The following is a 16749-nucleotide window of genomic DNA, read 5'->3' on the forward strand; positions in this document are numbered from 1 at the left end:
TTGCAACTTCAGATTGGACTACTTATTTTGCGATCACTGTATGTGACGCTGCTGCCGTTCGCTCCCTGCGCTCACAGTATTAACGCCATCATACAGTTCGTTTTATCACAGCTTCTACAGTTGGCGTCAAGCAAAAGAACTCTGATCTTGAACCTGCACAGTGGATGATTTATCGTTCTTTTAGCAGTAAGTACAAATTGATGCGGGGGGATGATATCTGTTCAGGTGCGCGATTGTTTCGTCGACCAACCTTTTGCTTTCCGTGCGATAGGAAAGTGCCTTTTCGCAGAAACGTCTCCTCCACCGTCTTCTTTTTTGTCTGCCCTAGCATTCTTTTCCATACTTCCGCGAGACCACCGGTGCCCCCCGGACCACTTCAGCCAGCCAAGCTCTCTTCAGAATCCAAGCAGGCCACCGAGGTCAGCGAGGAATTCAGGGAGTGTTGCCGGGGAGCCAAAGCAGACGTTACGTTTGGCAGATATAACAACGTGTTTTGGTGTATCTTCTCTTTCCATGCATGCTCTGCATAGAGGGATGTTGTTGATACCTAGAATGAAGAGGTATTTGTTTAACGAACAGTGCTCTATTCTCCCTCCACCGTCCCCTAGAGCTCTTTTTACTTGACGTCTGCCGTCGTGAGTTCTATCTCTCCATGCCTCAAGACACGGCTAGTTAGCAAGCACAGCCTTTGACACGCACTGGTTATCCGGAGCGATAACCCACATTATGCACTTTACAAGTATACAATAATAAACTAGGTATCTAACTACTATGGTCTACCTTATCTTGAGTTATGTACGCAATTAAGACATTGTAGAAAATAAATATATTTGTTTTCGAAACACTGCAGCGGTTATTCTGCATGAATTATTAAATTTAATTAATATTATTGCAAAAACTTTACGTAAATAGGCAAGTAGGTATCTTATTTGACAAAGCTTTGAAAAACCAGGGGCAGGTTCTAAAATCTTAAAATAAAGAGAATATAAAGTTACTAAAGAGTTCAACTAATCAACAATCCTTCAAGTAGGCTCTTTTTTAAATAATAAAGAAAAACATTACGGAAAGGATGTTCTAAATCGAACTTTGCAGAAACTTTTTTTATTCCAAGTTCTAAGTTAGCACTTGACTGCGCTCCCATCTGGTGGTAAATGATGATCCAGTCTAAGATGAAAGCAGGCTACCTTGGAAGGGTGGCAGAAGCCTTCCACCAAACCAAAGACAATTTAGAAATCATAAATTCCCAAATTGGCCTTGCCAGGAATCAACCCCAGGACCTCCCACTTGTAAGAGCACAGCGTTCACCACTACGCCAGGGAGGATGAATCTTTAGAAATAAGAATGGTAGCTGCTCAGAATCTTTAGAATTACCTACTTAAAGTTTTTTTAGAATTAGCAAGCGTCCTAAGAATTCTTGCACGTAAAAGACAAGTTTCTTTTAAAGTGCTAAAATTTCTCACACTCGCCTTTCTAAGTTTGCGAAATAATTAAAACTTTGTCACCTATCCATTACAGGTACCCGCGAGTCAACTGTACATGCTACTTTACTAGAAGAAATTAAATAGTCTCACTTTCGCCCGTACAGCACGCGCACCGAATTTTCTCACGGAGAAACCGTGCGACGGAAAATACTAAGAAAATGTTCTTTACCACAATAAGAAGCAAAACCCGATGCGGCAGGTGAACCATGAAAGGGTTACGAAATTCGAGCAAAAATGCGAAGACGCTACCACGTGTGAGATTAAAATCGGAGCTCTACAGATGTATCCAAGGCGTGGTTTGGTTACTGGTTGGTCTCCAAGTCGTAGCAGCCAACAGACCGCCGCGTTTCCTCATCGACGGACGTTCAGAAATTGTTATAAGGTTAAAGGAAGGACCTGATACTCCTGTAGGTAAGTTCTAAGATTTAGTAAATCAAAAATTAAAGACCTGGAGAATGACGCTGCTTTTTGTTCAAGGAAATCAAACAGTTCCCACGGGATTTTCAAAACCTAAATCCACGCGGATGAAGTCGCGGGCATGAGCTAGTAGATGGATAAATGCACAGGATAAATGCTTCCACTAGCTGATAGCTGCTACTTCGTCAGGACGGAGTTATGTTTTTAAAAATCCCATGGAAACTCTTTGATTTTTCGGAATAAAAATGCAAGCTATCTCTGTAGCCTGTGTCATACGTCAAGTATAATTCTGCGGCTAAACCGTGAAAATATAACAGACAGACAGACACATTTTCTCAGTGGGCTTGTGAACAGTGTGGTAGAGGACTAAGTATATAATCTAATGCTGGCATTTTAAAATACTAATGACGTCTAACGTCTTATAAAGCAGTGCAAGTTGCAACACCTCAAACAGATATCGATCGGTTTGCAGTTTGCATTATTTAATTTTTAATTATTCAGAAGCTACTCGTATCATATCTGGATCGATGCAATGGCTTTGATTGTTTGGATACCTATTACCTAGGTACTTACTCCGTTATTTACCATTTGGCTTGGATACGAATGGCCTTCATTTCATAATTTGCTGGTAAATATTACCTACTATTTACGCCACGTAGGCAAAACATCGTACTATGGTTCGATTTTCATTTAGGTCATTTTATGAAATCGTGTTATCCAATTTAGAATCATTAAATTATACCTAGTTATATTAATTCCTAAGTACAATACAGGCTTCGGTTGCCCCTCTTTACTTTAATGTAAATAGCTACTTTATTTAGAACCGAGGTAAGTAATTTAAAAATTGGAAAAGATTTACTTTAAACGATAATAATAAATATAAATCTACGCTTTAACCTACTTTGTACCTATAACCGATTAGTCATACAAAAAGCATCCAAAAAAACAAGCTTCTACACAAAATCGTTCCACTTTCCAGTTCGTTGAGTGGTAACCACGACAGGATAGACACCCGGAAATTGCTTTAGGGGGAAACGGTGTTGCCGAGACAACCAGCACGCCAACACGGGAACCCATACAAATATCCCGCTTACCTGTAACGGTGCATTATTACTCATCGTATAAATAATATGGATTTTATCGGTACTAATTCAATAAAGCACCTTTTGTTTATATCAGCAGAAAATTATCTTTTGGTTCCTAAGTTCTAAGATTCTTTTCGGGTACATTTTATACAATTAGGTAGGTATATAGATACATGATAGATAGGTAGGTAGTAAGCTGTGATAGGTTAAGACGACGCCTTCTGATCGGAGGTCGGGGGTTCGATCCCGGGCATGCACCTCTAACTTTTCGGAGTTATGTGCGTTTTAAGTAAGTAATAATTAAATAAATAACTTGCTTTAACGGAAAACATCGTGAAGAAACCTGCATGCCTGAGAGTTCTCCATAATGTTCTCAAAAGTGTGTGAAGTCTTTCAATCCGCACATGACCAGCGTGGCTAAAACCCTTCTCACTCTGAGAGGAGACCCGTACTCTGTAGTGCGCCGGCTATGGGTTGATCATGATGATGATGATCTATATATTCTATCTTTATCGTACTTACCTATTTATCTACATAGTATTGTCCGCATGGAATGTTGCCAAAAATACTGGCTGGCTGCAGTTCCACGCAGCCGGGTTGATTCTCTACGCAAATAAGTTAGAAATAAATAATTAAAATGATCCCTTTGGTCTCTTGAATGCGCGGCGGACATTCACACGAGGATGACGTAGCCATATAGGTACTGTAATGCCTACTGCAATCACTCATGCATATCTCAGCACATGAGTTCAACCGTCCACGTAGACCACGCTAGCGATCTGCTTCGGTGGCGACTGAATAACCTGCTAATGCGTAACATAATAATTATGATAAAAGCGAAAAGCTGACTTTTATACGGAAAAGTCCGTAGAAACTTACTTAAGTGATGTACGCGATTTAATCAAACTCACAAACTATAACTCTCTTTACAAATAAACTCACTTTCGCATTTCTAATATTAGGTAGTGGGATTGATCCGTTTTAAACTGATCCCCAGAGATGCCAATATTTTTGTATTCTTAAATTTATTTGATGTTAAAAATCGGAGCTCTAATAGCTAAGTATTTACTTAGTAGTAAAGCGACAGTAGGTTATTCTGTTTAACAACTTTATGTATCACGATTTCTTCATACAATCGATCTTGATTTAGAGCACAGAGATAATATCCTGAATTTCATCCTGAAGACATTTCTATGGACCATATTTATATAGACCAATGGAAAACAGATATTCCACAATACGCGGGAATACTGATAGAAATTTCCTTCTGATTTTCTCTTTCCAAAAACGTTTCTTTTCCAATGGCACACTTTTCCTGTAAGTACCGATTAGGTATCTGTCTACCGAATCATTAAACCTAAATTCTTGCCGAAAGGAAAAGTTGTCTCTTTTGAAAGGAAACGCTTTTGGAAGGAGAAAATCGCTAGGAACGTGAAGAAATTACTCTCAATCGTAGATGTAGGAAAAAAATTAGTCAAGTGCGAGTCGGATTCGCACACGAAGAGTTCCGTACCATCGTACAAGAAATAACACTTTTATTTGAGTATCTTTAACTTTAAAAGCAGCCAAAGAATCTCAAAATGGCTACCATTACCATACCTATTTGTTGTTATAGTGGCAATAGAAATACACATTCTGAAAAAGTTTCAACTCACTATTTTTTGCGGTTCACGAGATACAGCCTGCTGGCAGACAGACGGACGGACGGACAACGGAGGCTAAGTAATAGGATCCCGTTGGCAGCCTTCGCGTACGGAACCCTAAAAATTATGCTCTCATTGTAATTAACTGTCACGCAAACATTAATACATAATATCACGTACCTACTAATGATACTAATATTCATTTCAGGTAGTTTAATATACAGGTTAAGGGGTGTTGACCCTGATGGAGATACGTTGAGATTCGGTATACGGGAGCAAGTAGGTAGTGATATTATAAGAATAGAAGCCATTTCTTCCAACGAAGCTAATATTTATTTAGTTAAGGAATTAGATAGAGAGGTGAGAATAACTTAAGTGCTATATCTTTTTAATTTATTGAAATAATACGTACCTATGTATATTATAATAACTTTACTGTACCAGCGTCAGTGTACCTAACTATCTACAACACACGTACCTTATGACGTTATATATTTTATAAGAGGCTGTTTTTATTTTAGAACTAGTATGAAGGCATTGATCTTTTTATTAAAATCAATGCCTTCATTGCTTTTTCAGACATCAAATAAACTTTAACCGACGAATTCAATCATTTTGGTAGATTTCAATACAAAAACTTACAAGATGTAAGTTTTATTATAATAGTTATTTTATAAAAAAAAACTTACGTCTATTTTATAATAGTTAAACATTATAATATTTTAGCGATCGAAATATCGGCCCCATATGCTCGTTTTCCCACTTTTTAAACCTTCATGACGTGTTGCTACCACTGGAATTAAATAGGTACCTACCTACCTAATTTTTCAGGTGCGTGATGAATATTCGTTTGTGCTAACTCTCACAGACGGCCATTTGGGGGACGGCAACTTCATCACGCAAAGCTTTTTGCTATTAGTAGAGGATGTGAACGACAACGAACCCGTGTTTAAGCCCTACCCCTCAGCAATAACAGTCAAGGAAGACGCGCCACCTGGTGTGTTGTTCACGGTTGAAGCGACTGACCTTGATGAAGGGGCTTATGGACAAGTAAGTTAGTTACAGTAAAATATTTTGCTACGAAGCGCTAAAAATATATCAAACATAACGGACAAAAAGTTCAAAAAACGCACTGAGAAACCACGGACCTCTTGAGGGTATTTTTTTCCGTTCCATTCTATGTATGTAATATCATGATAAAAATATAATCATAAAATCTGTTTTTCACAATATCGTCGGAAGATAACGATGAACTTATTATGAATTATAGTATAAACTGCTACAAAGCTAATAAAACACTTATTTTTATTTGGTTGAAAAAATTATTAAAATAATTAATTATGTAAATCCAAACAATACTACTTCACAAAACGAAACGTAGAAAAGCTCTTTTATCATTGTTGTCATTGTCAAATGTCATTTATCAATGTCAAATATACTTAATATAAATAGCAAAGCAAAACATGTTGGTCTGTGGCAAAAGGTGAATGACCTATTCCTGGTGAATTTTTATATTTATTTTGATTCTAATTTAAATTAAAATTAATTTCGTGTTATAGGTATTATACAATTTACAAGAACTTGACGGCGATGTAGACAACTTCGCGATACAAACGGTGAACGGCAAAGGTGTGATACGTCTAACAAATCGTTTGGATTATGAGCGCAAGTCGCTTTACCAACTACGGGTGCTGGCGGTGGACAGAGCTAACCAGGGCCGTGTGAACACGGGCACTGCGGCGGTACTGGTAAAAGTCCAAGATATTGAAGACCAGCCACCAGAGTTTGTGGTTGCCAGCCCTGTCACGAGGATCAGTGAAGATGCAGCTGTTGGAACTTCTGTGTTACAAGGTATGCCTTTTTCTTCCATTGCCATCTCCTATCGGAGATTGACCAAGCCAATGAACTTTGTCCTTTATCTTGCCTTGTATTATAAATTGGTAAGGTAGGTAAGGTAAGGTTGGTAAGTATAATAAGGTCATATTTTGAATTGTGCATATATGGCCCAGATATTCGAGCTTTCTACTTTGCACGCTTTTGGGTAGATCAGTGGATTTTCCCATTCTCTGCAAAGTGGTGGTATTGAGAACATGATTTCTCCATGATATTCTCAGCATGACAAGACATACCTACTGTTCTTTTTTCCCCAAGCCCGGAGGAGATTCATCTAAAAAAATCCTACCAGTACCTACCTACTCAAGATAATTTACTAAATCTAGGACGAAATCGGATGTTCTTGATGTTTCAGTTTGTAACCATTTAACGAAAAACAAGGAGCTTAGGGTTAACAAACATTACTTATAAGAAATAGCGATAATTACTAGGGACAGAACAACAGCTCAATGTCTCTCTATAGCAACAAAATCCAAATTAGGACTGCAACACACTTTCCCATTAAGCTGTAATGTAAATGCGTATAAAACTGTATGATGCTGCAATTAATACATAATTTTCTGTCTATACTTGACTTCTCCACCTAACAATGAGGTATTTTTAGAACTTATTATACTTGCATATTACAGTGCGAGCCATTGATGGTGACAGGGGCATCAACAACCGCATCTCCTACAGCATCATATCGGGTGGTGAAGAGCACTTTGACATTGACAGCAGCTCAGGAACAGTGTACACTGTCAGCCCCTTGGATAGAGAAGACCCTAATAATAGCAATGGAGCTTATATACTGGAAATATTGGTATGCAATTTACTCAATACTTTGAAATGAAGTCCTCAAAAACCAGCCAAGTGCGAGTCAGACTTGCGCACCGAGGGTTAAAAGTCGTGGGCATCAACTACTATAATTATAAGGATTAAAGATTCATAATTTTAATTCTAAGATTTGATCCCTTGAAATTAAATCAAAGACAGATTTGTAATTCAATGTTTTAATCAGTCAATCCCATGTTTCAACACCCTGTTTAGATGTTTAGATCTCTAATATTTAATCTTACTTTGCTTACAGGCTACTGAGGAATCACACTCTGTGTCCCCATTACCCAGCGCTACCACAGAACTGACGGTTATAGTCACAGATGTGAACGACGAGAAGCCCAGGTTCAGGAGCCTGAGATATGTTGGTGAGGTGATAGAGAACGCTCAGCAAAACACACCCATTACATTCCTACAAGATGGTGTCCCAGAGGTGTTTGACTATGACCAGGTAATACAACACAAATACAATTTCTAAACTAAATAATTGTAAGATCTAATAGTATTGCTATCATTTTCTGCAGGAAACGTTGTGAAAAAGATAGCACTAGTTAGAGTCGCTTAATCATTAGTTTAGTTAAAATGAGACAGAGCTATATCTCTCACATAAATCTGTTTCGTTTTAACTCAATCTTAAGTAGTGATTAGCAACTCTGATTACGGCTGTTAGAATATTTAAACAACGTGCGTTTTAAGCAATTAAATATCACTTGCTTTGTCGGCGAAGGAAACCATTGTGAGGAAACCTCAATTGCAGAGCGTACTCAAACATTGTGTGAAATCTGCCAATCTGAGCTTGGCCAGTGTGATGGACTGTTGTTGGGCCAAATCCTTCTCAATCTGGGAGGAGTCCTGTACCACAGTTCACAATAGTTAGAGAAATTCTAACAAAACGACGAGGCTTCGACGTCACTGGCAGGCGTGAAATGTTAGTACATTTGACACAGATAGCCCTATTTTACTTTGATTTTACGTCACCATAGCCTAATATTTGTCATATTATCATCGATCCAGGATCAAACCGAGAGTTCCCTCACTCTAGGTCACTCTGCCCATACCCAATAGTCAATAATGGGCTGGCAATGGATTAGTGATGAATGATGATGAAAATGACATCTCATTCCTTCTTCACAAAACTTGTTATGACATAATTAAATCAAAGTTTCCTTGTTTCAGGGTAAAAATGGAACGTTTGAACTTTATTTAGTGGGTGACAATGGTGTTTTTGATGTCACACCTTTCAAGGGAATCAATGAAGCATCATTTCTGATAAGAGTGAATAACCCATCATACTTAGATTATGAGAAAGTGACTGTTATGAATTTTAGTATAGTTGCCAAAGAGATTGTATCCAAAGATCCCAAAATGAGGTAATAAATGTTTGGTATTTAATTATAGACTTTCTATGAAGTGTTGTATGTTTAGGCTACACCAACTAACGTTTCAATATAAACCACGCCTAAGGCGCAACGCACACCCGCTAAGTGGAGTGTATCTTTCTTGATTACAATTCAAACTAAGCTTTATTACATTGGAATAAACAATTGTAATAAAACAAAGGAGCAACGCGAGCTCGCATGTCGCGGTTGCAGCGACAATTGGGTATTTGACTATATCAAAAATAAATTATTTCTCAGTGATTATTAAATAGATAGTCTTCCAAAATACGTAAAATCCACGTCCTTTGTTAGTTTCAAGTGTAATAACCATTTTAGTTTAATCGATCATCATAATGTGACGTCACATTCTAGTATTTCATAGAATATCGCATACTAAGCGCGCGTTTTGACGTTGTCAAATACCGTATTGACACTTGGGAGGCGACACTTGCACACTTGTTTGTATAGAAATGTGTAGAGAATAATTTGAGGTAAGCGACTATGACGCGAGGTCAACTATGTGATACGCGACTGCGACACGACAGTAAATGTCGCGCGTTGCGGTGTTTCACCTCAATAATTGCTCTCCATACATTTCAATACAAAGCAGTGCGTAGATTTCGCTTGAATGTCGCCGTCACGTCGAGATCTTACACTGCAAAGTCTACCATTAGCCATAGATCTTGACAGTCGATCGCGTGACACTAAAGTTTTGAACCTAAAAATCTGCCTTTAGCTTATTGACTAATCTAAATCAATTTTAAACTCTTTTTCAGTGTTGTCCCAATGATGGTACACATAAAGGACGACAATGACAACTTCCCTGAATTCACCGAGGCCCTGTACACTGTGTCCGTACCGGAAAACTGTGGGGTCGGCACTACGGTCGCATGGGTGCAGGCCTTTGACCAGGATTCTGATAATTACGGCACTAGGGGCATTCGGTATACCAGTTTAGGAGGCAGCATTGCTCATTTGTAAGTAATTCCACAGTATATACAGAGATACAGTAGTTCGACACCTTTGGTCTCGTGGTAAATGACGTTCACGACTACCCTTCAATATACGGCCCAAACTACGTATACCGCACGATTGTTCTGTTTACACGGTTTCGTCGAACCTCTGTATGTAATAGGTATCCTTACTCTGTGGTATTACTATACACTGTGTAGAGTGTGTAGTATGCTCTTCCGCAAATATCAAAGGCGTTGAGTCACTGTATATTTTTACACTGTGATCACTGTTTCAGATTGTTCCTTAATCCGATATCAGGCGTTATAACAGTAAGGGAGGCGGGTGACGACAGCTTCGACCGGGAACTGGTCTCCAGGCATTACCTTACTGTGGAGGCGAGAGATGATCAGGTAAAAACAAACTGTTGTTATTTGTTTTTTTTTATTTTTTATTTAATTAATATTAATGTTATTAAAATTGATTAGGGTAAAGGGAACCGGAACACCGTTCAACTGATAATAAACATTGAAGACGTGAACGACAACGCGCCGATGTTCCTCGCCAACAAGTACGAGGCGAGGCTGTTGGAGAATGAGAAAGAGTTTGAAAATCCACTCGTTTTGGAGGCAAGAGACATCGATTTAAATGGTAAGATCTTTTAGGAGTAAATAAAATAAAAACAGCTTTATTTCCTTTCATATTGATACATATCCTAAAATTTTTAAAAATTTAACTTTTATTTTATTTTACTGGTGTGATTTCCACAAAGTTCTTAATAACTACTGCTTAGGTGTGATAGAAAAGACCTCTTTTAGCGGTGAAAGCCTCCTCCAACCTTTTCCATGGTTCCCAAATTTTATGATTCTAGGTCAACGGGAAGTACCCTTTAGTTTTTGATTCTCTTGACGGGTCTTGACAGACGCGACAGACCTTTAGATACAACGAAGTGATTCTATATAGAATCGATACTAAAAGTTGAACCTTGAGTAGGTAGCTCCAAATAAAGTGATTTTAATAATATTTCAGGTACAAAAAACAGTCACATAGAATATTCAATAGTAGAAAGCGATTACAAACGCAACTTCTCAATAGATCGTAACCTAGGCATTATCACGCCAGTCGGGGGTCTAGACTTTGAACAGATACCTGGCGATAACAGCAATATTCGACCCATACATTTAACTGTGAGTATACACAATTCGCAGATGTTTTTTTTAAATATTGTCATAAATTGCCAATAAACATTGTTCTTAGTTCCTATTTAATTTCTAACATTTTAAAATATTTTATTATCATAGTTTTATTAATATTAATTCTATTTTAGTTTTAATAATTACTAGCTGATGCCCGCGACTTCGTCCACGTGGATTTAGGATAAAAAGTAGCCTATGTCCTTCCCCGGGATGTAAGCTATATCTGTACCAAATTTCATCAAAATCGGTTGAACGGATGGGCCGTAAAAGGCTAGCAGACAGACAGACAGACTCACTTTCGCATTTATAATATTAGTATGGATTGTGTATTTTGTAGGTTAAAGCCCGAGATTTTGGCATACCGCCCCTTTCGTCGACCGTGCCCGTGACGATATACGTGCAAGACGTCAACGATCACGCGCCGCTGTTCACTCAGATGATCTACAAGCGGTCCATTCCTGAGGACATGCCGGGCGGGACTAGCGTACTTGAGGTATTCAACATAAATAAATAAAAACCGGCCAGGTACGTGCCAGACTCGCTTAAACCATCCGTACCATCGAACAAGAAATAACATTTTTTTATAGCGGCCATTTTGAAATTTTTATTTGTTGCTATAGACGCAATAGAAATACTGAAAATTTCAACTCTTTTATCTATTATGGTAAATGAGATACGGCCCACTGACAGACAGTCTAACGTATGGACGACCAGCGGTCCATTCCTGAGGACATGCCGGGCGGGACTAGCGTACTTGAGGTATTCAACATAAATAAATAAAAAACCGGCCTAGTACGAGCCAGACTCGCTTAAACCATCCGTACCATCGAACAAGAAATAACACCTTTTTATGGCGGCCATTTTGATTATTTGTTGCTACAGAGGCAATAGAAATACACACTGAAAATTTCAACTCTTTATCTATTATGGTTCATGAGATACAGCCCGCTGACAGAAAGTCTAACGTACGGACTTACGGACAGTGGAGGCTTAGTAATAGGGTCTCGTTGGCACTCTTCGGGTACGGAACTATAAAACGTTTAAATTATCATAAAGATTTGTAAAAGATTACTACAATTTTTCACTAGGTAAAAGCGCGTGATGGCGACGGATCATCGCCCAACAATCGCGTAGTGTATCGAATACAACGCGGCGCAAGCGACAAATTCGTGATCGACTCTCGGACAGGGCTCATTTCTGTCGCCAACGGTTCTTCGCTGGATCCCGATAGAACTGATCCGAAGAGCACAAAATACACGCTAACTGTGGTAAGTGATTTTGGTCTAAAAATGCTGTTTAGTATATAACTAAATTTTAGTCTGTGTCTACATTATTTAATCTGTAAATTGCATCTGTCAATTGTATTTTTTTCTCGCTCTCTCTCTTCGCCTTCAACTGGAAATAAATGAACGTGTTTCGAAGCCTCTCCGCTTTTAATTTTAACAAACCTGTAAGATACCAGAAAAGGAGCTTCGTTAACTAGAAATACAAGGTCGGTGAGTACCTCCGAAGGCCTGCATAGACTGCAGGCGTATACTGAAACGCCTGCAATCACTAACAAATGCGTTTGCGCTTCAAACAGTTAGCCAGTGATCAAAATATACGGACTGCTCGAGCAGTCATTGATCAACAATTTGAAGCTGCCATTGATAACTGCTGCTGGCCGCCCGGAGCAGTCGCAACTGCTCGAGCGGTTCCATGTCAGGTCATAGAAAAAATGTACTGTAGCCTATTTACACAAGTGAAGTATAGATGGCGGGCGTGCGACTTTCAATTGCGTGGACATTAAACGTTCTTGTGCACGTAAATAGCAGATTGATGTGCCTCCGGGAAACATACAGCATTATTATTGAAGAAAGCAGTCCTGTACTTACCGTATATGCACGCTTATCTATAAACAATGTAGATATGTAGTATACTTACCTACTAATATTTTTGCAGTGCCGACCTAGTACTAATACTAGATGGCATTAAAGGGACCATAAATTCCTATAACATTGATATAAGTCCCGCAGTTGCAGATGCGGATCTGCAACAAGTAGCGACCTGCAAAGAAAGTGGGAGCCAGAGTGGCGCGTGCCTCGCACGGGTTTGCTAGTTGCTATCTTCATTCGACAGCAGCATACCAATAGGAAGGCACACATTGGTAACAAAATCCTACAGGTTTTGTTAGTTTTGTTCTAGTTATCGGCGTGATTCCCAATGCGAATCAATTACAGTGTTTGTTTACTGTGTTTATCTAAGTTTTTTTGTGGTTGATGGATATTTTGATGTAAATATAAAGTGAAAGAGGAGTTTCGTTTGTTCGAAAGCGCTAATAGTGAAAACTAGTTGAAAAAACAAAAAGATATACTTATACAATCTTGTTTCTCCAACTTAGTTGCGGTTGGATACGATAAATATTAATACTTTTTTATTGACTGGGCTATGTTATTTTCTAAAAATTGATTTTATTTAATAAACAGTTAAACAATTAAAATTAAACCGATTTTCATTTATTTTTGTACTTAAAATTGAAAAATCTTAAAAAAATCCTGAAATCCGCATCCGCGGATGTGAACTTCTAAAAATCCGCATCCGCAACAACCCTGGTGTGTATAGGTCACAGCCTAGTTACACAAGTCAAGTATAGATGGCGTGCGTGCGACTTTCAATCGCGTGGGCACTAAACGTTCTTGTCCACCTAAATAGCAGAAATTACAAATATTTGTTGGCTATTGTAGCTAGTATACTTACCTACTAATATTTTTGCAGTGCCGACCTAGTAGTAATACTAGATGGCATTAAAGTGACCTTAATTTCCATTTTCCGTAATATTGATATCAGTCCCGCAAATTGCTATTGTGCTAGAACCATGTCTCATTAACATGGAAATGACGTCATTTTGACGTCAGCCGAAAAAAAAATACCATCAGCTCGAAACATCAGTCTAGTGCTGACGTCACTAAAATGGCGGCCACACGCATTAGCAGTTTGCGGGACTTATATCGTCAAACATAATATTATTATTTATTTGAATTGGCAATCAGGGAGGGAACGCCCCGCACAGCCCCCGCGCTAACCCGGTGCGGGCAGGTGTAAGGCCGGCCTTGTATTAGACTTGTAACATTGACCACAAAGTTGCTTTACCATCCTTAGATCGAATGTCGTATGCACATCATAAAACTATGCAACGGATTGACGTGATTTTTTGCATGGGTTTTTTGCATAAAGACCTGGAGATTGACATAGGATATCACTTAGACTTTTTATGCCGGAAAATCAAAGAGTTCCCACGGGATTTTTAAAAACCTAATTCCACGCAGATGAAGTCGCGGGCATCAGCTAGTCTTATATATTTATTACATGTACTATATCTTTTAGCAGATTTCTACAACTTTTTAGTAGATTAGATTAGTTTTAACAACTCTTTTCTAACTCCATCAAAGTGTGCTTCAAATGAATTCCCAAAACTTCGAATGAAAGATCTTTCAAAATGGACTTTACCTAAAAATTTAAGGACGGAACAAATCATATTGAAAGAAAAATGACTTCTTTAAGTTTTGAATATTTCATAGGTGGCCCTCGACGGTGGTATAGGAGATCAGCAACTGAGTGCAGCGGTACTAGTCAACATTACCATAGTAGATGTGAACAACAAACCACCGATCTTGCTAGACCCTGAGACAGTACACGTTATGGAGAACACACAGGTCAGTCTAAACAACGAAAAGACTTTTGTTAAAAGAAATTCATATTTTTCTTACATCTTGAAAATGTTCAATATTGATGTTTCAAATCAGACAATAATATCGATTTATTTTTCCTGTGTTCGAGAATAGGATAATGGACCAATCTTATTGCTAGATTTTCTCTGACCTGAGCCTTTTAATGAACATTCAACCTTCAACATTAATTGATGATTAAACGAACTTGCCTGTGTGAAGTTCTATCACATTTATATGACTTTATATAATTTCGCTTCATTCGAAAATACAATAATTTTTAATTAATAACTATTTCTAAGTAATCTGTTAAACAAAATTGCCTATTTGGCCTTATTTTAAGTCTGAAATGTAAAATATATTATCTGTAACTGTTGATTACAAATAAATGAATAATATAAAATTAAAATTAAAGAATTTTATATGATCTTAGGTCGGAACAATAATATATCGGGCCCAAGCTTATGATTTGGACGAGCAGCCAGTGCTTCGGTTTGCTTTGGACAAGACGGCGAGTTACGCTAAGAACGAGGACGGTGTACCCGTACCTCTCACTGAATACGATTACTTGTCGTTGTGGGATTTGAATACTGTGGATGGAACTTTGAGAGTTGTGCGGTAAGATTTTTGTCTATTCATTTCAGTAGCAGACTACTATGCAGGATGTAACCAGAACGCTAGCAAAAACTTATCCAATACCAATAACCATTTGCTTCGTTTTGTAGTTTTAGTGATTTAGTATTTTTCAAACCCGCAATGTATAGCGTGCAAAACTCAAGTCAATGTCCTACCTACGACGCGGCATTGACTCTGAGTGGCCTACATACGGAAGGTTCGTTGACCTTTAGCGTCAGTCAGATGTTTTATCCATACTAATATTATAAATGCGAAAGTGTGTCTGTCTGTCTACTAGCTTTTCACGGCTCAACCGTTCAACCGATTCAGACGAAATTTGGTACAGAGATAGTTTGTATCCTGGGGAAGGACATAGGCTACTTTTTATCCCGGAAAATTAAAGAGTTCCCACGGGATTTTCAAAAACCTAAATGCATGCGGACGAAGTCGCGGGCATCATCTAGTTTGCAATATATCGTGAAATTTTACAAAATATAATTTTTTTTTGTGATATCATATCACTGATCATCAGTACTTCACCTGTCTTCGTTTTTGCCAGCGTTCTGGTTACACCCTGTATAATAATTGATCTTAATATTATTATGAGCATAGAGCAACTTCTGTGGGGTCCAGCGAATGATAAAACCATAGAGGATGCACTTCTAACAACTTTAATTCGAAAATAGAGGCCGCACTGGGCGCGTGCCTCGGGCGCCTGTCATAACTAGTCTAAGATAAAGACCACATATTTTTTGCAGGTTATTAGATAGGGAAAAAGTTGAAATCATAAAACTTACCATAACAGTAGAAGACATGGCGGCAATAGACGGGGGCCCGATACAGACCGCGGCAGCGACCTTGACCATCATAGTGGAAGACGAGAATGATAATAACCCGAAATTCAGGAAGCCCTTCTACAAAACATCGATCACGGAGAACTCTAAGAATGGCATGCATATCGAAACTGTGATAGCAGATGATGCTGATAAGAACAGGACCATGGCGTATTTTCTTGAAGGTTTGAAAGCTATTGTTAAATAAGCGTTGTTTGATACTAGCTGTTGACCCTTGCCTATAAATTCATGCCCATAAATTCGGATTTTTTCAATCTTGTGGGAACTGTTTGATTTTTAGGGTTCCGTACCTCAAAAGGAAAAACGGAACCCTTATAGGATCACTTTGTTGTCTGTCTGTCTGTCTGTCAAGAAACCTACAGGGTACTTCCCGTTGACCTAGAATCATGAAATTTGTTAGGTAGGTCTTATAGCAGACATTGGGGGAAAAATCTGAGAACCGTGAATTTGTGGTTACATCACACAAAAAAAATGAAATTGTCATGAACTAAAAATTAGTATTTTAAATTTTCGAAGTAAGATAACTATATCAAGTGGGGTAATATTATATGAAAGGGCTTCTAAACCTGTGGATTCTAAAACAGATTTTTATTTATTTTTATGAATCATAGTTTTTGATTTATCGTGCAAAATGTCGAAAAAATGCGACTGTACTACGGAACCCTCGGTGCGGAAGCCTGACTCGCACTTCATCGGTTTTGCAGGATAAAATATC

General features: G+C 38.3%; 1 protein-coding gene across 2 annotated transcripts in view; it reads left to right on the forward strand.

Moving 5' to 3' along the window:
- The window catches only part of Cad88C (cadherin 88C), a 46702-nt gene that overhangs the window by 14855 nt on the left and 15098 nt on the right, over positions 1-16749 (forward strand). The window contains exons 2-17 of one of the 2 annotated variants that reach the window (XM_069500163.1): positions 1516-1892; positions 4835-4986; positions 5458-5676; positions 6186-6477; positions 7149-7321; positions 7589-7786; positions 8512-8705; positions 9491-9691; positions 9964-10078; positions 10154-10316; positions 10695-10852; positions 11199-11354; positions 11950-12129; positions 14419-14553; positions 14999-15183; positions 15939-16198. In XM_069500163.1, coding sequence (XP_069356264.1) covers positions 1688-1892; positions 4835-4986; positions 5458-5676; positions 6186-6477; positions 7149-7321; positions 7589-7786; positions 8512-8705; positions 9491-9691; positions 9964-10078; positions 10154-10316; positions 10695-10852; positions 11199-11354; positions 11950-12129; positions 14419-14553; positions 14999-15183; positions 15939-16198 — 2986 coding nt within the window. In that variant the 5' untranslated portion in view covers positions 1516-1687. Of the gene's footprint in view, positions 1-1515; positions 1893-4834; positions 4987-5457; positions 5677-6014; positions 6110-6185; positions 6478-7148; positions 7322-7588; positions 7787-8511; positions 8706-9490; positions 9692-9963; positions 10079-10153; positions 10317-10694; positions 10853-11198; positions 11355-11949; positions 12130-14418; positions 14554-14998; positions 15184-15938; positions 16199-16749 lie in introns of those variants that run through there. The other variant, XM_069500164.1, reaches the window with a different exon arrangement.

This window comes from Maniola hyperantus, chromosome 8 (assembly GCF_902806685.2).
Source record: "Maniola hyperantus chromosome 8, iAphHyp1.2, whole genome shotgun sequence".
Lineage (NCBI taxonomy): Eukaryota > Metazoa > Arthropoda > Insecta > Lepidoptera > Nymphalidae > Maniola > Maniola hyperantus.